Here is a 22,638-nt window from a genome sequence, read left to right as displayed (position 1 = left end):
TCTTGGATGTATATATTTATAATTGCCGACGCTCAGTCGGTCAGTGGTGAGTACCTTGCCACATACTGCGACGCACTGTGCACGAAATTGTTTTTAGTTTCTTTTCTACTTCGCAGCAGAATCGCACGTAATCGATGCAAGACTTCAGCGAAAAGATTCAGCAGGTGCACAATGAGCAGCTGGGCAGGTGCGCATACCCACAACCATTACGCACTTAAAAACTGATTAAATTCCCATTCCCTCTAGACATCTGGTGGCCAACATGCACATCGATGCTGGCGACACGTTGCTGGAGGAGCGGCCGCTGCTGGTCGCACCGCACTGGGAGTGCAGCCAGCTGAAGTGCTCCCAGTGCATGCAGGAGTCGTATGTGATGTGTCGCCGCTGTCAGGTATTTCCGCTGTGCATGGACTGCGATCAGCACAGTGACTTCGAGTGCGAGTTCTTTGCCAGTGGCGCGGGCAGTGGCATCTGCAAGGATCTACTGGTGAAGAATTATGGAATTTGTGCGCTGCTGAAGCTGCTGCTGCTGCTGGAGGATCCGACCACACGCGACGACTGCCAGTCGCTGGTCGAGCGGCCTGTGAAACTGGAGGACTATAGTGATACCGAGGGCATGTGGCAGGAGCACGAGGAGCAGGTGGTGCGCCCTCTGCTGGCCAGTGGCCTGGCGGGGGCCATGCCCGCACAGCAGCTGACAGCGGACGTGCTGCATGCCCACTGCATACGCATCGATTGCAACGCCTTCGAGGTGACTGGCCGCGATGGCGAGACCTTGAAGGGCGTCTTCGTGTGCGGCGCTGGCCTGCCCCACCACTGTGTGCCCAACACGGTTGTGGCCCTCGACGAGCAGTTCAACATGAAGCTGTACGCCGCGGTGCCGCTGAGTGCCGGCGATGTCATCTACAATTCCTACGCGAATCCCCTGATGGGCACCAGCCAGCGACAGCACCAGCTGCGACTCAGTCGCCACGTGGACTGCCGCTGCTCTCGCTGCTGCGATGCCACAGAAATGGGCACCCACATGAGCAGCATGAAGTGCCGCGAATGCTCCGCAGGCTTTGCCATCTGCGAACTTGGCCCCGATGGCAGCGGCGACTGGCGCTGCTTGGACTGCAGTGCTGTGCAGCCAGCGGTCGACGTTCATGAGCTGCTGGCCGAGGTGGGCGGCGCTCTGGTGGAGGCCAAGGGTGATCTGCAAGTCTACGAATCTCTGCTGGTGCGCTACAAACAGCTGCTCCATCCCAATCACTTTCTGCTGCTGGACATCAAGCAGAACATAGCCAGCATCCTGAGAGCCGCTGCTCTGATGAACTCCATGGAAACTCCCTGCAAGAAAATGCTCGCACGTCGCGTCGAGCTGTGCTCCGATCTCCTGCCAGTCTGTCGCGCCGTTGTGCCCGGCCTGTCCAAGCTGTACGCCATTGCACTCTTTGAGTATTTGCTGGCGCTGATTGAACTCATAGAGCTGCAGTTTGCCGAGAGTGATCTGAGCAAGAAGGAATATGCGGTGGGTGGAGACATCCATTTGGTCCTTTGTTTTGCTCTTTTTAATCAGATTTTATTGTGCTTTCAGGCTCAGCTGAGAATTGGCAGCCAGGTGGCCAAGGAGGCACTGGATTTGCTACGCTTTGAGCCGGAAAACTCTGCCGAGGGCTACCTCAGCGATCGCATCTCCATGGAGCTCGAGCGCATTGATTCCGATTTGATGAAGTATGGCGGCCGCTAGGCCCCAGCAACTGCATGTAAATTTAAAATTAAATAAAATAGATTAGACACCAAAATGGAAGTGGAAAGAATCTCGTTATCGTCGCTCGACCGATCCGTTTCGTTGCGGTTCAACACTTCGCGGGTTTGGGGGGAATAATTGAATGCGAAATAAATAAAGAATCGAAACGCCTTTTAATTATAAAAATAACTCACAAACAGCAGCAGCCACACTCGAGCACAGGCCACAGTATGCCAAAGTTAGCCAAAGGGAACGGCATAGACAATGGCCGCAGCCGCAGTCTCCGATGATTTTGCCAAGAAATGCGAGCTGCAGCACAACGACACGCTGGGCAGGTGCAGTGCGAACAAAGCCCTTTAATTGGCCCCCCAAATCCCACTCACGGCGCTCCTTTGCAGATTTGTGGTTGCTCGTTGCAATCTCAGCGCTGGAGAAACTGTGCTCCAGGAGCAGCCCATTGTCATCCTGCCGCACATTGGTGACCGACGCTGTGCCAAGTGCTTCAAGCTAGCCGAAAGGTTTTGCAGGTAGGTCGATTGCTTCATCGATGCTGCAGCTTATGTAAGGCTTTCGTTTAGCAAGTGTCGACTCCTGGCCCTGTGCGAGGACTGTGCCGGCCACGATGAGCGCGACTGCCAGCGACTGCGGGAGCTGCAGCTGTCGGAGGAGCAAGTGCAGCTGCTGCAGGCGAAGGTCAATGCAGAGGTGCAGCCAGCACTCGCGTGTCTGCTGCTGGGGGAACACGAGCACAGCAGGCCGCTGTACGCGGAGATGTCCCAGATGGAAACGCACTTGGAGGAGCGGCGAGGCACGGACATTTGGAAGAGCCACCAGGCGCATGCCTACGCACCGCTCGAGGCGACGGGTGTGCTGAAGCAGCTGCAGGCAGTGGATGAAGTGTTGGTGCAGCGGCTCTTGGGCATACTGGATGTCAATGTGTACGAGATTCGTGCCCCGGAGCATGGCGGCGCCATGAGGGGCCTGTACCGCAGAGCGGCTCTCTTCGCGCACAGCTGCCTGCCCAACCTGGAGACGGCCATCGATGACGAGCGGCGCATCAAGGTCTTTGCAAATCGTCCAATAGCAGCCGGAGAAACTCTCTACATCTGCTACACCAGCGTGCTGCTGGGCACCGAGGAGCGGCGACACATTCTGAAGACGGGCAAGTGCTTCGATTGTAGTTGTGCACGCTGCCAGGATCCCACCGAGCTGGGCACCCACATGAGCAGCTTCATCTGCAATGCCTGTGCCTGCTCCGGTGGTTACGTAGTGCGACAGCCCGAAACGGGCACCTGGCAGTGCCTGCTCAATCCGGAGCACAAACTGAAGCCGGAGTTTGTGTGCAACATGTTGGAGCGGGCCAAGGAGGAGATCTTCCATGCACGCGGCGACATCTATCGGCTGGAGCTGCTGCTGGTCAAGATGAGTCGGCTGCTCCATGGCAATCACTACCTGATGCTGGACCTCAAGCAGAACATTGCCTCAATCCTCCGTCAGATACTCCAGAATATGGCTCATTGTCCCAATAGGAAGGTTTACGAGCGCAAAATTCGCGTCTGCCAGGAGCTCTTGCTGGTCCTGAAGGTTGTGGCGCCGGGCATTTCCCGCCTAAAGGCCATTGCCCTGTACGAGCTGGCCAACACGCAGGCGGAGTTGGCCCGGAAGCTCTACAGTGAGCAGGAGCACAGCTCCAGGGAGCTGCTGGTAGGGCAGATAAAACTATTTTGGAATGTAGCCAACAAATATGCTTCACTTTTTGCAGGCGGAGCTCAATCAGACTGAGATTATGATGCGAGAGGCTCTCCGCATGCTGCTGTTTGAGCCCGTGGCCACTCCAGAGGGACAAATGTCGCGCAGCATGCTGCGGGAGCTGAAGGAGCTGCAGAACGACATCAAACTGTTGCAGGAATCAAGCGATGATGTAGTAAACTAATAACAATTGTTGTAGTGGCAGTTTAATGTTTTTGTTTTAAATCTTATTGCAAATCGTCAGCAGAGTTGTATAGCGGCAATTGTGCCGCCATCGTGTCTAGAGTTTACCAACACTGTTGATTTCAATTTGTTTTTGCACCATAAATTGCCAATAATGACTATAATTTTGGGAGTATTTGGAGGCAGCAATAGCTATGCTCATGTCTTGTGTGCAGCAATATGCCTTCGGCGTGCAGATTTTCAGGCACTTGCCAGGCGCTTCTTTGCCAGTAGCTGGGGGATTTTATTGGGCGCCAAAACGTCACTCCGCATGGTGACACGCCAAGAGCTCTTCGTTGTGCTTGGATTCTATACGACTTGGAACTTGGAAAAGTCCCTGCATGGACGGTGCACCAACCCCAACGTACCTTTGCTCGCGTGAGCCAGGGTCGAACCGCGCCATTTACCCCTTTTGTTAAGGCAATTAATGGTTTCCTTTGTTCATTGACAGGTTTATCGGATGACGCGCCGATGGCCATTGTCATGAATCGCTGCTAATGGGAGTCCTGCTGGAATAAAAGCCCTCGCGCTTTAGCTTGCGGTGTCATTTGTTCGCCATGGACAGGCGACAGTTGTGGCACTGGCTGAGGCGGATGTCTGCCTGGACGTGGAGTAGACTGCTGGCCTGGCTACCAGCGGTACTAGCTGGCTTCAGGAGCTACTACAATCGACTACGAGAGTTGGCTGAAATAGCCGGAGCCGAAACGGGCGTGCTGGCCATCAGTTTAATTGTTAACCGGCAGCTGCACATCTCGGAGCGTGCCGTCTGGCTGTTGGTGGTGCTGGGCAGCATCTACGCGGCGATCAGGCTCAGTGGGTTGCAGTACGAGCGGTACCTTAGCTCACCCACTGTCATATCGGTAGACCGGGATTATCGCGGCTGGAATGGATCGTTGCCGGCGGTGACACTGTGCTACTACGACCACATAGACTCCTTCAAGGCGAACGAGTACATACAGGATGTGTGGAATGTGTCCATCATTGACGAGGATTACTTTTACTTTATGGACTTCCTCTACGCTGTGGTCAATGCCACGGCCAGCAACTATGCGGAGCTGGCCAAGTTCGCCGAGGACGAGCGCTTCGATCAGGTGGATCTGTACGAGCTGATGCTGCGCGTGGATCGACCCTTTGAGCAGGTCATCAGCAGCTTCGATGCCAACTTCAAGGTCCATGTGCAAATGGTGATGACAGAGCGCGGCTCCTGCTATGCCATCAACTCGCCCATGTCCTCGGTGCTGAGTGGAAAGTAAGTAGCGAAAGCGGAAGACAAACTATCCATTTAGTACTTCCCTTTTTTGCCCCTACACAGACCCATTGTCTATGAGGAGATGGAGCAGCCACTCTCGTGTCAGTATGGTAAGCAGCAGTGCTACATACGCATGGATCTGTACGAGAGCACGGGCGTGGTAAGATTACACAATGAATCCATTGAGAATGGCTCTAACCGCTAGTCTATCACCCTGCCAGTTGGACGTGCACTCGCCGTATGAGGTATCCGCCACAGAGGCGAACATTGTGGCTTTGCACAAATCCGACGAGATAACGGCCTCGTTCAAGGTGCTCGAGACGGTGTAAGTAGACCAAACAGCTAGACACTGATTTATATGCTCACTTTTATTGCTGCTGGCTAGGGCATCGAAAACTCTCCACGAACTGAGCGTGGCACAGCGCAAATGCGTGTTCAACAATGAGGAAACATCCAATCTGAAGGTAATCCTGGGATCAATGCACCCCAGCAAAAAAGAGGAACCCTTTTCTTATCATAAATATCTTCATCTTCCTGTAGATCTATAGCAAGTCTCTTTGCCTGGCTCGCTGTCGCGCTGTCATGGCACTGGAGATGTGCAATTGTGTGCCCTTTTTCTACCAGTTTGTGGAGGGACCTAGCTGCAATCCGGCGGGATTCGAGTGTCTGCTGGACTTCAAGTGGCCCATCTGGGCGCTGCACATCTGCAAGTGCCCCTCGACCTGCACAGAGATCGAGTACACCATGCAAACGGTAAAGAAGAGCTCGTGGGGCGTCAAGAACAACGACGAAGTGGCCAGCAGTGAGACGGCTACCTCCAGTTTCCGTTGGGATTTAATACCGCCCAAGGTGCGACTGCGTCGTGATGTTGTCTACAGCTTTGAGGATCTCATTGGTGGGTGCGCGACAGTGTCAAAGCGAATGTTTGCTGAGTTTCTATGCTCCCTTTTGCAGTGTCCTTTGGCGGCGCCTTGGCCTTCTTCGTGGGCGTCAGTGTGCTGGGTCTGGTGGAAATGGGCCATGTGATTCTACACAATGTGCTGCTAGATATTACCATGCTGGTGCGCTGGATCTATGCTCAGGCTAGACGGAACAGAGCCAGCCACAGAGCGGTGGCGCAGCAGCAGCGTCTCTCGTTGGCCGACACAGCGGAACTGCCGCCGTTCGACTATGTGAATTGATAAGCGACAAACGACAAACGACAATTAGTTTGCCACCTAAATGCGGTCAAAAGTTTAATGTTACAAAGCGGAGGGCTCTGCTTTTGGGGCCATATGCTGTGGGGGTTGGTAGGTAGAAAACGTTGTAGCCGGCATAGACATAGCCCAGTTGCCGCTCAGTCTTCAACGCGAACAGTTGTGTATGTGGGTCCCGCTACCTCCCTCTTGTTGCCGTGATTTACAGGCACAGATTTAAGGTTTCTCCCCCGCGAATGTAAGAGATCGCAGCGATATGCAAATACATTGTTGTGCCACATAAGATAAGATAAGTGCCAGCCCCATCCCCGTGCGTGCGATTAGCCCCGCCAGCAGACAAACCAAATATAAAGATACAAAACGAGATCCCCGAAATCCCTAACCGTTCATTGAACTCTGCTGAATGAACGACTCACAGCAGCAGCAGGGCCCGTCCCTGTGCCTGGAGTGGAAGCATCTCAACTATTATGTGCCCGCCCAGGAGCAGAGCAATTACAGCTTCTGGAACGAGTGTCGCAAGAAGCGCGAGCTGCGCATACTACAAGATGGTAAGTGTGGGAATGGGTTTTGGATTTGGATTTGGTTTGATTTGTGGTATAAACTGATTGCAGCCAGCGGCCACATGAAGACCGGCGACCTCATCGCCATATTGGGCGGCTCGGGCGCAGGCAAAACCACATTGTTGGCGGCAATTTCGCAACGTTTGCGGGGTAACCTAACCGGGGATGTGGTTTTGAACGGCATGGCCATGGAACGGCATCAGATGACGCGTATCTCCAGCTTTCTGCCGCAGTTCGAGATCAATTTGAAAACATTTACAGCCTACGAGCATCTGTACTTTATGGTAAATCCTTGCACTTCACTCGCTCCCATAAAGACTTTTAATTGTATATTTTATTCAGTCCCATTTCAAGATGCATCGTCGCACCACCAAGGCGGAGAAGCGTCAGCGTGTCGTGGATCTGCTGCTGGCTGTGGGCCTCAGGGACTCTGCACACACGCGCATCCAGCAGCTGTCCGGGGGCGAGCGTAAGCGCCTCAGCCTGGCCGAGGAGCTGATCACGGATCCCATCTTTCTGTTCTGCGACGAACCCACCACGGGCCTGGACAGCTTCAGTGCCTACTCGGTGATCAAGACGCTGCGGCATTTGTGCACGCGTCGACGCATAACGAAGCACTCGCTGAGCCAGGTGTACGGTGAGGACTCCTTCGAGACGGCCAGTGGCGAGAGCAGCGGTTGCAGCTCCATCGAAATGGAAATTGTGGCCAAGTCGCACGAGAGCCTGCTGCGGGATCTGCCCACGCTGGGCCTGCTCAACAGCAGCCCCAACCAGAAGGCGGCCATTTGCTCCATACACCAGCCCACGTCGGACATTTTTGAGCTCTTCACGCACATCATACTGATGGATGGCGGACGCATTGTCTACCAGGGACGCACCGAACAGGCAGCCAAGTTCTTTACAGAGTGAGCAAGCTTTGCACAGCTCCACAACAGGGCACTGATACTCCTCTTCTTTGGTTGCAGTTTGGGCTATGAGCTGCCGTTGAACTGCAATCCGGCTGACTTCTACCTAAAGACCCTCGCGGACAATCAGGGCGCGCAGAATGCTGGCGCTGTGCTGCGCGCCAGATACGAGCACGATACGGATGGACTCTACAGCGGCAGTTGGCTGCTGGCACGCAGCTACAGCGGGGACTACCTCAAGCACATGCAGAGTTTGTGAGTGGCAGCAAGGATTGTCAGGGACTTGCTTTAATTGGGAAATATTTACAGCAAGAAGATACGTTGGATCTATCAGGTTTATCTGCTGATGGTTCGCTTCATGACCGAGGATCTGCGGAATATTAAAAGCGGCCTCATTGGCTTTGGTTTTTTCATGGTACGTATGTCGATCCAGCTGCTGCTGCTCCTCCTAATCCCTGTGGCACCTCCTTGCAGATCACCTCCGTGACGCTCTCTCTGATGTACTCTGGCATTGGTGGCTTGACGCAGCGCACCGTGCAGGATGTGGGCGGCTCCATCTTCATGCTGAGTACCGAAATGATCTTCACTTTCAGCTACGGCGTCACGTACATATTTCCCGCTGCGCTACCCATCATTCGACGCGAGGTAGGCGAGGGCACGTACAGCCTGTCCGCTTACTATGTGGCCCTGGTGCTGTCCTTTGTCCCAGTGGCCTTCTTCAAGGGCTACGTGTTTCTGTCCGTCATTTATGCATCCATTTACTATACGCGCGGATTTCTGCTGTACCTGTACATGGGCCTGCTGATGAGTCTCTCTGCTGTGGCCGCTGTGGGCTATGGCATCTTCCTCTCCAGCCTCTTTGAGTCGGACAAAATGGCATCGGAGTGTGCGGCGCCCTTCGATTTGATCTTTCTACTGTTCGGTGGCACCTACATGAACGTGGACACGTGGCCGGGCCTCAAGTACTTGTCGCTCTTCTTCTACTCCAATGAGGCGCTGATGTACAAGTTCTGGATTGACATTGACACAATTGGTGAGGCGAAAACTTGGATTTCATTCAACGAACATCCCTTTAGCTGTTCCTTTTAGATTGCCCCGTTAATGAGGATCATCCGTGTGTGAAGAGCGGCATGGAAGTGCTGCAGCAGGCCTCCTATCGCACCGCTGACTACACCTACTGGCTGGACTGCTTCAGCCTGCTGCTGGTAGCCATCGTCTTTCACATTGTCTCTTTTGGTCTAGTGCGGCGCTACATTCATCGCAGTGGCTACTATTGAATTGATAATCGTTGGGGCAACTTTTATTTATCCAATTTCATTTTTTGCATCTTACAAAACATTCACTCGTCGGCGCTTCAGGAAAATTACACAATGGCTGAGAGGCGACGGAGTTGATTAAAATTTTATGCCTAAACTTCAGTGGAAAAATATTGCATGGATCGTGAGGCAAAAATCCCCATAAATGTGTCGTTAATCTTAGTTGAACTTTGAACTAATTACGAGTTTGGGGCGTGCCCTGGTTGTGGGTTTTAAGGGATCAATTTTACAATTCAATCAAATGGTTGTCTGTCTGCCTGCCACTTGCAATTAAATAAATTAAGCTAAAACAACCAAAAAAATAATAATAATAATGCACACAGAACGTTTGTGAGTATTCAGCGTGCATTGTCCATAAATCGTCCATCCATCTGCTTCTGCCATTAGCTGTCAAAGGAAATTTGTCGCTTGGCCTTAACGCCAGAATTGTGGCTGGTCAGCGGTGGCACCTGGAACTTCCGCGCCGAGCCATTGCCACCGTAGTAGGGGCTAATGTTTCGCTGATCCTTGCCGGTGAAGTTCTTCTGCGCTGAACGCCGCAGCTCACCGTCCACGTTCTCGCGCAGCGCTAGGCCGCCCAAATTGCTCTTGGAGGAGCTGTTCTGCAATGTTGGATTGGGTCTGATGGGCTGCTGCAGCTGTTGCTCCTTGCTGAACAGATCCTCGGATATGCGATCCATCAGACTGGTTTGGGTGTCTGTGCAGGCCGTGGTCTGACTCACACCAAACGCATCGATCGAGTTCTCGCTGCCAAATAAGCTGATCGACTGCAGCGAGGAGCAGCTGGTGGCCTGCGAGAGCAGCAGCTTCCGCTGTGCAAACTCCTCGGGTCCAATGTAGCCCGAAAGTCGTGTGCTTGACAGCCGCTTGGCCTCGCTCTCCTGACTCCGCGCATGCATGTAAACGTCATCGGCATTCTTGCCTGCTATGACGCTGTAGGCAAACTTCTTGGCCAATCTGAAACCGATACCAAAAGGTTCAATAAACCTGAAAGCATAGGGCCTGGAAACCACTGGAAACTCACCGCAGCAGTGTCTCGCTATTGCTGGTCGTCTGTCCTAGATAGAACTCCTGAAAGATACGCTTCACAACGCGCGTCAGATCCGCCGCAAGCTGCCGGAAACTCTCGTGTTTCGACGTGATTTTTCGCTCCTGCAATGCCTGCGACACGGCCCACAGAAGTTTCTGCATAGAAAGAGATAAAATGTGAGTAAAAAGTAACAAAGAAGGCTCTAAATATGTTCCACCTTGCGTTGATTATCCGTCATGCTGCTGTTGGGCGTGGCACTCATCTCGGAGTGCGCCCGCTGCAGCTTGCTCAGCAGCGGCGTGCCGATGGACGTGCAGACGGTGAGGCTACTGCTGCTGCCGCTCAGTCCTAGACCGAAGCGGGCATTGCTGACAGTTGCAGACACCACAGTCGACTGCTGCTGCACCCGCTGCTGATGTGCTGCTGTGGAGGAACCAGCTCCAATGCAAAAGCTCTGACTCTTGATCTTCAGGGCACGCGGCGTCAGGCCACTGACACCGTTGCTGTCCGCACGGAACAGTTTTCTGCTCTGGCTGGCCAGCTCCGCATCCTCATCGTCGCAGGCAGTGCGCTTCCGCTTGAGCAGCGTCTCCAGATGATTGCTGCAGCTGCTGGCGCCCTGATGATCCGGCGAGAAGAGCGCACGCTTTGATTTCTCCACACGATTCGCAATCTCCGGCTTAAACAGCGGCTTGGGTGGCATCAATTGTTGTTGCTGCTGCAGCGTCTTGGCTGGACTCTGGAAAAGTGCGCGCTTGGAGGTTTCCCTCGAGGGCCCGGGCTTGATGAGATCCGTGCGACAGAGTCGTTTGCGCGCCGATGAACTTGGGGTTTTTCGCGCTAAACCAAGAATTTATGAGTTATGATTGGTTCACACTTTTGCTTATCTTATCTTTACCTTTCTTCTTGCTGCCGGGCGTTTTCCTTTTGGGTGTGGCCTTTCGCTTGTTGCGCACTTTTCTGTGAGGTAAAATCGAGATTAATAAGAAACTTTCAGGCAAAAGTCGTGCGGCGCAACTCACTTTGTATCCAGCAATATTTGTGGTCCTATTGAGCTGTTCAGCTTGAGGGAGTTTGTGGCCAAATTTGCAGATGAAAATATGGCGCGTCGCTTGGCCAAATGACTGAGGCGATTGCCAGGCGATTGTGTGAGCATTCTAGAAAGATTTCAGGGGGTTATGTGGACTGAAAATAAGTCTCTTTTGTCACTTACTTCATGCGCATGTTGCGCTTTTTGGCGCTTGATGGGGAGCGTACATATGACGTGGCTGTCTCCACGCCCACATAGCGATCCACGACGGACATACTGAGGTATTCATTTTGTTCGGCAGCCTTATTAAGATTGTAGCTAGAGGAGGGCAACAAATAATGCTACAAATTCTTCGTTTGTTCCGAGCTTTAATGAACTCACCTCAGTCCATGCTGTCGCACGCCCAGCACCTCGCGCCAGCCCATGTTTTGTGCATCGGACAGGCTGTGCGTGGGCCTGAACAACGAGCAGGAATTGTTGCTGATGTCGCTCTCCGCAATGCTGGCCACTGAGGTAGACGGTTCTTGAGAGAGAAAATTCAGCACCTGCTCCTTCATTCCCAGCACCGTGGTGATCACATCCACATCGGGCGTGGTCACAGTCGGCGGCGGACGTACGCCCTGCAGACAGCGTCGTATCCTGCGATAAAGTTCCCGTTCGCGTCGGCAATTTTCCAGGAAATGAGAGCGCTGATCGTTGAGTGGCAGGGTCGAGGCATCCTGCGTCTGTTCGTCCACAAAACTCGACTCTGTTGGGGCAGTGAGCGAGCGGCGGGCACGCACATCGCTTACACATTGCGACTCCTCCAGCACTTCGGGCAGATCTTCGAGAATTCTTACGGGGATGGCTTTGTGGGGCACTTGATCAGCGTTTTCCGCATCATCATCGCTGTCCGCAAAGAGATCTGGCGAGCGTTCGTTGTTGTATTTGTGTTGTGAGGTATTCAGAGAGGTTTCCAGCACAGTGGGCAGTCCTGGGTCGGCAGTGGAGGGACCTGGCCGCTCCTCTTCCGCAGGTCTCTCAGTCAGACTTTTGATTTTGCCATCGAAACTGAGGCAGCTGCCGTCTGTAGTTGTGGTTGCTGTTTCCGTGACTGACACAGCCATGTCCACAGCATTGCAGCTATTCTCCTCCATTAGGGTGTCGTAGAATTGGGGAAAGGCAATTCTGCCCGGGGAGGGCTTTCGCACTGCAGAGGCCTTTATTTCTGGCAGCTTTAGCTCCTGCACTTGGGAGCCATACAAACGCTTATTGACCTGACCGTAGGGGCTGTCACTAAAGCTACGGAACTGCGAATCTTGGCTGCCGATTTTGTTGCTGCCGGGTGTCTCCCCCGATGTCGCTGGATAGGGAAGGACGGGCTCATTTCTCAGTGATTTTAGTTTCATTAGATATGGCAGATTCATATGCTCGTCGTCAGATATGTGTCCCTCATTGTTTTCACTGAGCGAAGACTGCAAAAATACGTGGAATTTAGTGCAAATTCTCATAAAGAAAAGATAATTCCGGCATACCCCGCTTCCTGTAGACGGTTCCGATTCATAACTATTATTTATTTTGTGCCTCAAAGAGTTGCTGGCTGCCATTCTTTAACTGGAAAATAGATTTTATTGTTGTAGTACGGGTTGGTAGATGGTAAAGGCACGCGGCATTATGTACAGGCTCGCTCCACTTTTCGGGGGCTCGCAGTCCGAACGAAAATTAAAGCAGAGGTAGCACACAAAAGCCGCTGACTCTCGGTTTTGTTGGTTTAATTTTGTGATGCATCAATCAGGCTGAAAGTGCATTTACCTTTTGGAAATGTGGCACTTTTCCCCAGGTGTGTGGAAAAACTCTGCACTTCAATGCACTAAAACTGACCAAGCGAAAAACGCGCGTAGATGGTGAAGAGTTGTGCGCGCATTTAATGTGGTCGAGTCGCACGCAATCCCACCTTCTGCCTTTATCCAATCGAGCGCGCGACTTTTTTTGATCTTAGTTCATCTTCATAATTGCAATCACTCGTTAATTTGTGTGTTTAATTTTGTTTTTAAAAGTTGTTAGCGCGAACATCTGCCTTTTCATCTATTTTTGGCGGTGGTGCTAACGCGTCGTGGAAATGCCACTAGGGATGGGCGATAGTTTGAAGTATGACCACATTGTGAAATTAAATTAAATTAAAAATAGCTTAAATAATTATCTGAAAGGGTTTAAAATTAGTATTAAACTAATTTTAATTTATTTTAATATATATATCTATTTTTAATTAATACTAGATTAATATAAACACACATTTCTTCTTCAGGCACCTAAATTCTCCTTGCGCACAAACTATCGCCATTAGCATCGCATCGTATTGTATTGTATTTGCAGCACTGGCAAACAGCTGATTTGCGTATAACAACAAACAAGGCCTTAAAATTTATAAAAATTTTTATCTTTGCCACTGGCACAGCGCATTCGACTCCAAAATCCCCACCAAGTGCGATAAACCCACACCGACAGACTGTACCCGCTCGCCAACTATACAACTTCAGTGAATTGAAGCCGCTACATAACATAAATCTTTACAAAAAGTGAGACTCTGCTCTGTGACCTGTTGGAGGCTGAAGAACGCGCCTAGTTAAGTCGCCTGTTTTGATTAGTAATAACAACTAAGCAATTGTGACTAAATCAAGACAGACGTCACCCACTCATTCTCTGCCATGCGAGTCGATTGATTGCTTTCTCCACGAAGATGCGCGGAATTGAGGGCAAAGTTGTGGTGCTCGGATCGCGAGGTAAGTGCAATTAATTTAAATGGCTCTGGCATTTCATTCATAAGAAGAGGATTCGTAGATTACAAGCCATTTTAGCAATTGTAAGGCGATAATCAGCAGCAGTAGCAGCAGCAGCATAGCCTGGGTGAATCGATAAGCGACAGCCTTGAACTGCACCCACAATCGGGTTAATGATGGCCGGGGTCATGTTGGATCGTCTCGCTGCAGGCCCAAAAAGAAGGCGTGCCTGGCAGTCAGTCAGGGTGTCTGCTCTGAAATATTCTTATCTCAGCAGCAGCAGCAGCAGTGGCTGCACGCTAAATGGAACAGTCTGTGAGGCCAGGGAGATAGAAGAGCGATTGGAAAGTCTGTTAAAGATATCAGCACAAAGTTATTTCCATTAGCGATGAGCCACCACTGTACACGATTTTGCAAACTTTTTGTTGGTTTGCTTTGGCGGCTGTTTTCGCGTTCGTACATTCGATTTGTAATGCTAATATTTAAATTGCTGAAGGCCATGCAAAGTTCAACTAGTCATGGATGTGTGTGCTCTATACAGATGTGTATGCTTTATCCAGTTGTGGCTACGCTGGCATTGATTCATCTGCGGTACTTTTCTCCTGCTGACAAGCGTTCCTCCCTGAGCCTGAGAGCATGATTCATGTACATATCCAGCATACAGTCACGGGGCACGGGGATTTCTCAAGTGCAAGTGCAAGTGCAAGTGCATTTCTGACAAAGACAAAGGTTGGCGGCTGGCGATTTCCTTATCATTGTTTACCACCTGCTACGTCTCAAATATATAACTACGCTCTACGCTCTGTTTATTGTTTACTCTTTGGCCATGACAAATCAGCCGCCAATTAATGCGTGCGCTGCTGCCCGTCCATGCGATCGGTATGCTGATAAGACTCTGCTTGCTATTATTTATATTTGTTAGCTTAACTTCCAATTGTTTGTCGTTACAGGCGTGGGCAAGACGCGTTTGGTCATCCGATACATCAAGAATACGCTGCATCGCAGCGAGAGCGAGGTGCCAACCATAGCCGTCTCCTTTTTCACTTGCAACATCATCTTGGACGAGGTCAAAATCAAATTGCAAGTGCGTATTCCAAACACCCAACACCCAACAGAATGCCCCACCAGCCCTTTCATGGCCTCCACTGGATTGTGGCCGTAAAAAAAAGCCGAAAGCCAAAGGAATTTTCCTCGGCCCTACGCCCACTAATCCTATTTGTTTGCTGAATACCCCCCCCAGAACGGTTGGGGGCACACGGTAATCGGGGCTTATGCTGCTGCCACAGCCACTGTCCCTTCGCCCCCTGGGCACTGTCCCTGTCTGCCAGCTCGGGTCATTTTATTTGTTTTTTTTATTTTGCAATTTCTGCGTCCACTGCACTTTGTCTGTTATTTGTTTTTTTAGCTCACTTTCTTTCTTTTTTTTTATAGTTTATTGATAAGCTAAGCGCGAGCGGCGGTCAGCAGCAACAGCGGCAGCGGCAGCAATTTTCCCCCCATTGTGATAGGGTTGCCACCCCCTTCTGCCACTGCCATATTTTCTCTTGGATAATTCCGTTTTTTACGCTGCCATATAACAATGGAAGCTGCAATAACTATGTAGGGAGAGCTCTCCCTGCACACTCGCCGACTCTCGACTGGGTTGTACCCTAAAAAGGGAAGATAAATGCGGAATTTAATTCCGTTAAGTGGAGGTTTTTTTCCGTGTGCGATAAGCTTACTTTACAGTCTAGACTTTAGAGTCGAAATTTAATTGGGATCTTAAATATGGGTTACAAAAACACTCGCTCTTAATTCAGTCAAATGCAACAAGCGTGCAGAAATACCCGTCTGAGAACAATAAGAATGAATGCATAATGGCATATAGTTTTTTGTGTATTTGTGGATTCGTGGGGGTCTTTGTCTCGCTTCCCCTGTGCTTCGATTTAGTTTCGACAATGAACATGTCGTTGCCCCAAATTTTTATGAAGATTTGAATGGGCCAGAGCGGGCATAAAGCGGACCTGAACCCACAGCTGAAGTGCACATTCCACAATCCTCGAGATGATTGTTATTGCTGTGGGAGCACAATAAAGAGCAAACAATTGCAGAATAAACGCAGAGTGACTGAATGACTCAATTAAAGTTCAAGTCACGGGCGAACTCCAATCATTCAACTATTTAATCATTCCTTCCATCTCTTGCAGATCTGGGATACCGCCGGGCAGGAGCGTTACCGGGCCGTCGCACCCATGTACTATCGGAATGCGAATGCCGCCATTCTGGTGTTCGACCTGACGCAGTATAAGACGTTTACGGAAATCAAGTCCTGGATACAGGAGCTGCATCGCAATGTTCAGGATCCGATGATACTGACGCTGGTGGGCAACAAGATGGACATGCAGGCGCAGCGTGCAGTGTCCCGCGACGAGGCCTTTCTGTTTGCCACCTCCATTGGGGCCAACTACTTTGAGACTTCCACCGAAACGGACCAGGGCCTGGAGCAGGTATTCCTCTCGACGGCCCTGGGCATGGTGCGTCTCGCCGACGAGGGCAAGAGCCACTCGCTGCGCTCCTTCGAGTCCACCGATTCCCTGGCCTACACCAACACCAACACTGCCTTCAGTCACACGGTGGCCGCCTTGGCGCGTAGCCCAGGCAATGCTTCCTTCCGGCTGCCCTACGTGGATATCGGCCTGGCCGTCGAGGGGGAGGATGTGAAGACGAATGGTGTCGGTCGCCTGGAGACGCCGCCCTGGAGCATCGAGCACATAGCACTCGGCGAGGTGGAGAGGCCCAGTTGGTGCTGCTATTAAGCGGCCCAACCCCAACTCGGGGCGACTGTTATCAAGGAACCAACAATGTGATGTTAACAAAATCAGAATTACTTTAGTTCGAATATGTCTACGAATGGCCATCGCTAACCCAACTCAATAACAGCAAAGTAAATCCCCAAAATGGCTAGAAGCTATACTTTTTAAGCCCACTGTTTAGGCTAGAGAGAGACAGAGAGAGAGAGAGAGAGCGCGGAGCTGCTCGATGCATTGACAAGGCGCCTGGAATATCCGCTTCAACTTAGTCTTAAAGCTTAGTCTGCATATTATTTATAACTCAACGAGTAAGTAAGATCATTTGACCTTGCAAACCAAATACACAACCCAAAAGGAACACACACAAACAAACAAACACCAACTAATTCATGTACAAAGAAATTTTTATACAAAAAGAAAGAAAAGTAGAAGAAAGCAACACATACTGAACACCGATGCGTATACCATATATAAATATAAATATAGATCTAGATATATGTAGATGTTATACTGTATTTAACGTGCTCTGTCATTTTGTTGGGGTCTCGCTTTGGCTGGCAGCAATGCAAATGCATTAACTTGGCCATTATCGCGGCAGCTTAACGTGTAATTGGAATTTAATGCTACCTCATAACAAAGCCAAGGGTTACAATTGTATTTGGCTCATGGCTGCTAATGCTCTGGAGGGGGGCGTGACCAGCTTTTATTATTAACCGCCGTGCGGGCGGCACAACAACTGAGAATGAGAAATTCCTGTGTAGATATTTTTGGCTGTTTTAGCAAATCGATTTCTGATTACATTTTCTTTGCAGATCATTTAAATTTCGCTTAACATATTATTTCTTTATTTTTGTAATGGATTGTGACAGGTTTAATCAACAAATTGTTATTAAAAATTGTTGAAACAGATTGATTTTTGGCTGCTGACACTTTTGATTGATAGAAAATCAATGAATGCCTTTTTGGCATTCCCCTCAACCATCCACCCCAATTCGAATTCGTATCCAAGGCCCAGCGATAGGTTAAATTGAATGGCTAAATGTACTCATAAGTCAAGCCAGCAAGTCCGGGGTAGAGGCCAGACCATCGGGACGTACACAATGGCGCAAGTTCATAAAGCCAGCCCTGAAGGAACTTTAACGATTAGCTAATATACATAACTTATGGTCAGTTGAATCCGCATGTATAAATAATATGTGTAATTTAGCGTGAGGAGCCAACAAAAAACCATCCACAAAAGACCAAAAACTCATTCAAGTGTCATCAACAGATTTACCAGGCAGCTGGCTCCTCTGGCTTCTGGGTATGCTAAAGCCAAGGCTGAAGACGTAGCTGAAGCTGTAGCTGTAGCTGGACTTGGGGGATTCTATTGTGGTTCAGTCAGCTCATTGATTTGCCATTAGGGGACAGTAAATGAGTGCGGAGCCGTCACATCGCCACTCGTTCGTTTGTCTCTGTGGTTGAGCACTCAACCGGAAGTGATGGGAGCACACGTGTGTCAGATACCGAGTATCCTTGACTTATACAAGTACAAGCAAGATACCTCAACATCTTGGCTTGTGGCACACGCACACGAACACGCACACAAATTGTCCCCCTAATGGTGTTTAGACGGCTTAATGATGTAGAAATGCATCAATGTAATCAAGGTGAAAAAGCAATTGAAGGAGCTGGAGCAGCAGCAGCAGCAGCAGCAGGTTGGAACCGCCTGCAGGCCCTTTAACCAAACAATTGAGGTTTGTCTGCAGCCTGGTTTGCCGCACTCTGATATCCCAACAAATTGCCAACTTTATTCGCCTGTCAGTTGAACTAATAGGCCAGCCTGTTGTACCAAATTATCCATTAGCACACTGACAGCTTGGGCCAGGCATTTGCACACTGATTGCTTCTACCCACAAAACACACACACATTAGATTATTGCGTAGGAAATACAAAATCGTATTTATGTACATATACATATGTATTTGCAGCAATGATTTGACATTTTTTAAGATTTTAAAGCAATTTGCTGTGACCTTAGCTGTTTGCTAGTGGCTTCAATTGGTGTCATGTCCCTTAAAATAGAGGGTTCTACGTGCTGCAAAAGCTAGTCCATCCTTAATTGGGAGTTCAATTGGATTCGTTCAGCTTTAGCACGTATGTCCATACGCTTGTATGTATATTCTATTCATCAGTTTTAATATTCATGACTGACCTTTTCAACAATTTGTAAGTCTATTATTTTCGGATTTTACGCGATTCGATGGCTATATATTTAAGCCGCTTGAATAACCAACCATACAGACGGTGATCCCCCCATTTACAATTTTTCGAATTTTAGGGCTTGTTTTTAATACCTCTTGATTGCTGGTGTCAGTCGGGGGCACAGAAATACTTGCACATACACGTGCATACATACATATTTACATGAAATGTCTGTTCTGTCCATAGGAATGTAAATATGTATGTATGTATATATGAACAGGTACCGCATCGCCAGATATTTCATTTCATTTGTTGCTCTTTTTTTCTCTCTCAAAATCATAAAAGTGTGGAGAAGTAGAAGAAGCGGAGACACAGAAAACGAAACGTGGACAAACGACAATAGGAACACACACAGTTCAAACTTTAAAACCAACGACGCTCTTAGATCCTCTCAGCGCTCTTCGATCCTCTCTCTCGCCACACGCTACAATTCTTTGCAATGGTTGGTAAGAGAGGATCAAGTATATTAATTCTTCAAATTAATAGACTTTTTCGATGCTCATGCTGTCATATACACACTTCCTATCACCAAGCACCAACGAGGATTTACCAAAAACAACAAACACGCATTGCAAAAGTATAGCCGCCCTTTAATTACATCAGCTATGGTGCTCTCTTAGCTTTCCCCCTATATTTGGCAGACTACACAAACACACTGCACTTCTCCCGTTCTTAATTTACGCACCCGCTTCACACCAGGGCAACAACACCAAAAGCAGTAGGAAGAGAGGACCAACGGTAAAAATGTTAAATTCAATCGCCTTTTCTATGCGGATCTCTTCCCATCTTCTAGAACATTCGCAAAGAAACAACACACACACTTACACACTCTCGCAATGTTAAAGCTAAGCCGCTCTCAGTCGCTCGCATCGATTGCAGTCAAATAAAAGAGAGCAACAATGTAGAGGGGAGCCAGGCGGTTGCGGCTAAAGTGAGTGAAGTGTTAGAGTGAGTTACAAAGTAAAAACAGTTGAATGTCCCGCAAAACTAAAGAAAGAGCGGAAAATAAAATCTCACTCAGTGTTAAGTGCAAGTGGTAGTGTCGATGGTCATTATGATGGCAAGGTGAGCCAGGCGGTTGCGGCTAAAGTGAAAGTTAGTGAAAATGCAAGAATCATGAAAATACACTAAATGTCCCGCAAAACTGTGGAAAGATCGGAAATTAATAAATATAATAACAATAAAAAAAAGTGTAAACAAAAGACAAACAAATATGACATTTACCGCAAGAACATTGCAAAGAGCGGAGAATTCTCTTTGAGAATAGACAATATAAGAGAAGGGCTAAAGAGAAATTGAAAATACAATTGATGGTAAGTTTTCACCAGACTATTTATCATATTATTTGTATTGCTTTGTGTTTACATGAATTCATTTTTGCTTTAAATTGTACAATTGTGGGACTTATTTTCAATTATTTGACTTATTTTCAATCACTTTCAAATGAACGTGTTATATATTATCTATTTCTTCTCTCTCTTATATCAAATTTTATCTCATTTGTAAATGATTCAATTATTTATTTCAGTTTACATGAATTATTCTATTGAACCACTTCCAGATGAAAAGTATCTCTCTTCTTTTTATTATGCACATACATATATAAAATGGTTTGGGGTCTCTTTTTTAGGTTACCGCCCGATATTTTATTTTCTTTCCTTTTCTTCTTCCTCTGACTTGCCTAGTATTTATGTGCGTACATAATATTTCTGTGAATGAGTGTTTGTGTGTTGGTTAGCTTTTGAATATCAAATCTGCTAAAGTTCCCTATGCCACATAAATTGCACACACATATGCACAAATCAAGTATGCAAACGAAAAAATTGTGATGTGTGAGTGTGAGGTGTTTGTGTCCTCTGAACAATTCCCTTTATTCCTCGATCCCCGAAGCACCCATCGCTGTAGCCATCGCCATTGCCATTGGCATCGACATCGACATCGACATTGAATCCGGGCGAAGCCGGTCATGCAAATAATTTTGAATATTTAACAAGCGCTTCGGCTATGTACGACGATACTCGGTACTGCAGCAGCTCAGAGCGTGTTCACGCTTTCGATGCATACTTTATGACATTCCACCCCATCCTCTCTTCCACTTTTTCTCTCTCTCTCTCTCTCTCTCTGTACATGTGTATGTGTGTGCTTGTGTGGCGAGGACGTGTCAACTATTTGGCATTACATATTACAAATCAGATTGAACTTCTAATGACCTCTGCAGCCATTTAAGTGCACAGACAATTTGTATTCCGCAACAATTGTGTTGTGTGTAATTTTCATGTTGTTATCCATCGAAAAAGCGTCAACAAATTGAGTTCTCCCCCGACACAATGTTGACTTAGATTTCAACATTTACTCGCATCTATTTATTTATTTTTTTTTGCAATTTATTTTTGCAACAAGTTTACCTGATGCGAAATCAAAACCCAATCCATTCCCTGCAGCTCAAATCAAAGTGTTCTTTTCAATTGAATTGCTTCAGTGAAATTGAATTGGCTCACATATGTACATATGTACCTACATACATATTTACATACAGCAGTGTACTTTAACATTTTGTGTATGTAATTTCAATTGAATTTCCATCGAAAAGCTGGAGAAAGTTCTTGGCGGTGGCAGGCAGAAAATGCCGACCCAAATGGATTGGCCATTTAGTCAATTAATCAAATTAAAATCCATTTAAAAATGACGCACACTGGGGACCTGGCACCCCGTTTAAAACAACAAACAGTTGAATATTTAACATTTTCAACAGCTTTATTGCGTGTTCTACTTGCGCTGGTGCTGCTTCTGCGTTTGGAAATTGCTTGAATGCCAAGCTAGCCGGGTTGAGTCGAAGTTGGCCAGAGCTGGTGGCTGAAAGCAATGCAGCGACATGGAAAATACCACAGCAGAGAATGCATAGACACTCAGCCAGGCCACGGACAGACACAGAGACAGAGACGACTGAGAAAGGAGATGGCTGGATGGCAGAATGAAGGATGGGCATGAAGGCGCTGCGGGCAAGTCGTTTGAGTGTCCTCCTTGTCTCTGTTTCAAGCTCAAATCCCAAATGCATAGACAGCCGCTTCTGATGCTGTCTGCAAAAAAAGGCAATTCCAAGCACGGGTAAGGATCTACCCCAAGCGGGGCGGCTTGGAAAACGCAATCCAAATGCAATTTAATGTAATTTTAATTGAGCTGCCTGGCGAACACAAATATATGTACCTTTTCTCAAAGGTTTTTCGTTTCTACCCCAAGTAAGTGTGCCTGTCCGAGTTATTTATGAGACAAACACAAATACTCGTACAGGAAACACTATTTGATTTGAATTTCATTCAATAAATGCCCGCAAAATTGGCAATTCCAATGCAATTCTTTGGCCACAAATTGTCAGGAATTCCGCAAAGTGTTTGGCTGCGCTGCAGCACATTATAATTTATCTCAAATAATGAATGGAATAGAACACCACCCAAAGTCATGGCAGTCCCTAGCCATGGTTTTCCTGCTTACGACGGGTATCCTTCGGACTACCTATGAGCTGGGTGTTCCGTTCCGGTCGTGGGTTCATCAACGGGTACAATTTATCATAATTTGCTTACAAATTACTTTTTGCACCCACAGATGAGGCTGCTGGTGGCTGGTATTGCTGCCAACTCATGTTGCCAATTTCGAGGACCAGCCAGCAGTCATTCACCTGAATGGAAGAGAAGCTCAGCGAATATGGCAGCCATTAAACTGATAAACCCCCACCCGCAGACCCCAGTCGAGTCGAGTGTGTGTACACAGAGTTGCCAAAAGGGCGGCCTGGGCCCACACCCTGCCGGTGTCCGTGGGTGCGTGTGGCAGTGGCATAAGGACACAATTTGTCTAGACAAACTTCAGC

At 48.6% G+C, this 22,638-nt stretch overlaps 6 protein-coding genes across 10 annotated transcripts; 5 read left to right on the top strand and 1 right to left on the bottom strand.

Annotated features, from left to right (window-relative positions):
• The first annotated feature begins 82 nt into the window (after positions 1-82).
• On the top strand, positions 83-1,784 carry LOC117591945 (SET domain-containing protein SmydA-8). The gene is made up of 3 exons (XM_034285359.1): positions 83-187; positions 247-1,510; positions 1,577-1,784. The coding sequence occupies exons 1-3, from the start codon at positions 135-137 to the stop codon at positions 1,727-1,729; spliced, it is 1,470 nt and encodes a 489-aa protein (XP_034141250.1). The 5' UTR covers positions 83-134; the 3' UTR covers positions 1,730-1,784.
• A 160-nt stretch (positions 1,785-1,944) lies between these two features.
• LOC117591944 (SET domain-containing protein SmydA-8) lies at positions 1,945-3,688 on the top strand. Of its 2 annotated transcripts, none has more exons than XM_034285358.1 (4): positions 1,945-2,064; positions 2,128-2,256; positions 2,308-2,839; positions 2,976-3,124. In XM_034285358.1, exons 1-4 carry the CDS (start codon positions 1,994-1,996, stop codon positions 2,997-2,999), a joined length of 756 nt encoding a protein of 251 aa, XP_034141249.1. In that variant the 5' UTR covers positions 1,945-1,993; the 3' UTR covers positions 3,000-3,124. The 2 variants fall into 2 exon arrangements, with proteins under 2 accessions (XP_034141249.1, XP_034141248.1); XM_034285357.1 differs by adding an exon at positions 3,492-3,688 and having other exon boundaries at positions 1,947-2,064; positions 2,308-3,433.
• A 37-nt stretch (positions 3,689-3,725) lies between these two features.
• On the top strand, positions 3,726-6,516 carry LOC117591943 (sodium channel protein Nach). 2 transcript variants are annotated; one of them, XM_034285355.1, is made up of 6 exons: positions 3,726-4,949; positions 5,013-5,109; positions 5,171-5,274; positions 5,335-5,413; positions 5,490-5,844; positions 5,904-6,516. In XM_034285355.1, exons 1-6 carry the CDS (start codon positions 4,258-4,260, stop codon positions 6,128-6,130), a joined length of 1,554 nt encoding a protein of 517 aa, XP_034141246.1. In that variant the 5' UTR covers positions 3,726-4,257; the 3' UTR covers positions 6,131-6,516. The 2 variants fall into 2 exon arrangements, with proteins under 2 accessions (XP_034141246.1, XP_034141247.1); XM_034285356.1 differs by having other exon boundaries at positions 5,490-5,798; positions 5,904-6,096.
• LOC117591942 (protein brown) lies at positions 6,206-9,088 on the top strand. The gene is made up of 7 exons (XM_034285354.1): positions 6,206-6,693; positions 6,757-6,989; positions 7,048-7,610; positions 7,671-7,865; positions 7,920-8,025; positions 8,085-8,643; positions 8,700-9,088. The coding sequence occupies exons 1-7, from the start codon at positions 6,549-6,551 to the stop codon at positions 8,885-8,887; spliced, it is 1,989 nt and encodes a 662-aa protein (XP_034141245.1). The 5' UTR covers positions 6,206-6,548; the 3' UTR covers positions 8,888-9,088.
• Positions 8,986-13,084, bottom strand: LOC117591941. 2 transcript variants are annotated; one of them, XM_034285353.1, is made up of 9 exons: positions 12,778-13,084; positions 12,501-12,579; positions 11,368-12,440; positions 11,170-11,304; positions 10,979-11,113; positions 10,855-10,916; positions 10,174-10,796; positions 9,951-10,111; positions 8,986-9,883 (listed from the first exon to the last, which is right to left on the bottom strand). In XM_034285353.1, exons 2-9 carry the CDS (start codon positions 12,570-12,572, stop codon positions 9,310-9,312), a joined length of 2,835 nt encoding a protein of 944 aa, XP_034141244.1. In that variant the 5' UTR covers positions 12,573-12,579; positions 12,778-13,084; the 3' UTR covers positions 8,986-9,309. The 2 variants fall into 2 exon arrangements, with proteins under 2 accessions (XP_034141244.1, XP_034141242.1); XM_034285351.1 differs by having other exon boundaries at positions 12,501-12,573.
• Positions 13,085-13,342: 258 nt separating this feature from the next.
• Positions 13,343-17,027, top strand: LOC117591948 (vacuolar protein sorting-associated protein 21). 2 transcript variants are annotated; one of them, XM_034285361.1, is made up of 3 exons: positions 13,343-13,745; positions 14,693-14,826; positions 15,929-17,024. In XM_034285361.1, exons 1-3 carry the CDS (start codon positions 13,703-13,705, stop codon positions 16,535-16,537), a joined length of 786 nt encoding a protein of 261 aa, XP_034141252.1. In that variant the 5' UTR covers positions 13,343-13,702; the 3' UTR covers positions 16,538-17,024. The 2 variants fall into 2 exon arrangements, with proteins under 2 accessions (XP_034141252.1, XP_034141253.1); XM_034285362.1 differs by lacking the exon at positions 14,693-14,826 and having other exon boundaries at positions 15,929-17,027.
• The last annotated feature ends 5,611 nt before the right edge of the window (positions 17,028-22,638 follow it).

This window comes from Drosophila guanche, unplaced genomic scaffold (assembly GCF_900245975.1).
Source record: "Drosophila guanche unplaced genomic scaffold, DGUA_6, whole genome shotgun sequence".
NCBI classification, from domain to species: domain Eukaryota; kingdom Metazoa; phylum Arthropoda; class Insecta; order Diptera; family Drosophilidae; genus Drosophila; species Drosophila guanche.
Note: the sequence above shows the minus strand (reverse complement) of the source record. Positions and strands in the feature narration are given on the sequence as shown.

Coding starts and splice junctions, on each gene's coding strand:
- LOC117591945 (XM_034285359.1), top strand. CDS start 135: ATGCAAGACTTCAGCGAAAAGATTCAGCAGGTGCACAATGAGCAGCTG. Junction 188..246: donor CACAATGAGCAGCTGGGCAG/GTGCGCATACCC, acceptor CATTCCCTCTAG/ACATCTGGTGGCCAACATGC. Junction 1,511..1,576: donor TGAGCAAGAAGGAATATGCG/GTGGGTGGAGAC, acceptor TTGTGCTTTCAG/GCTCAGCTGAGAATTGGCAG.
- LOC117591944 (XM_034285357.1), top strand. CDS start 1,994: ATGGCCGCAGCCGCAGTCTCCGATGATTTTGCCAAGAAATGCGAGCTG. Junction 2,065..2,127: donor CACAACGACACGCTGGGCAG/GTGCAGTGCGAA, acceptor GCTCCTTTGCAG/ATTTGTGGTTGCTCGTTGCA. Junction 2,257..2,307: donor CTAGCCGAAAGGTTTTGCAG/GTAGGTCGATTG, acceptor GCTTTCGTTTAG/CAAGTGTCGACTCCTGGCCC.
- LOC117591943 (XM_034285355.1), top strand. CDS start 4,258: ATGGACAGGCGACAGTTGTGGCACTGGCTGAGGCGGATGTCTGCCTGG. Junction 5,275..5,334: donor TTCAAGGTGCTCGAGACGGT/GTAAGTAGACCA, acceptor GCTGCTGGCTAG/GGCATCGAAAACTCTCCACG. Junction 5,845..5,903: donor CAGCTTTGAGGATCTCATTG/GTGGGTGCGCGA, acceptor TCCCTTTTGCAG/TGTCCTTTGGCGGCGCCTTG.
- LOC117591942 (XM_034285354.1), top strand. CDS start 6,549: ATGAACGACTCACAGCAGCAGCAGGGCCCGTCCCTGTGCCTGGAGTGG. Junction 6,694..6,756: donor GCTGCGCATACTACAAGATG/GTAAGTGTGGGA, acceptor AACTGATTGCAG/CCAGCGGCCACATGAAGACC. Junction 7,866..7,919: donor CTCAAGCACATGCAGAGTTT/GTGAGTGGCAGC, acceptor AAATATTTACAG/CAAGAAGATACGTTGGATCT.
- LOC117591941 (XM_034285353.1), bottom strand. CDS start 12,572: ATGGCAGCCAGCAACTCTTTGAGGCACAAAATAAATAATAGTTATGAA. Junction 11,305..11,367: donor GTGCGACAGCATGGACTGAG/GTGAGTTCATTA, acceptor GCCCTCCTCTAG/CTACAATCTTAATAAGGCTG. Junction 10,112..10,173: donor TGACGGATAATCAACGCAAG/GTGGAACATATT, acceptor CTTTCTATGCAG/AAACTTCTGTGGGCCGTGTC.
- LOC117591948 (XM_034285361.1), top strand. CDS start 13,703: ATGCGCGGAATTGAGGGCAAAGTTGTGGTGCTCGGATCGCGAG. Junction 13,746..14,692: donor TGTGGTGCTCGGATCGCGAG/GTAAGTGCAATT, acceptor TTGTCGTTACAG/GCGTGGGCAAGACGCGTTTG. Junction 14,827..15,928: donor AGGTCAAAATCAAATTGCAA/GTGCGTATTCCA, acceptor CATCTCTTGCAG/ATCTGGGATACCGCCGGGCA.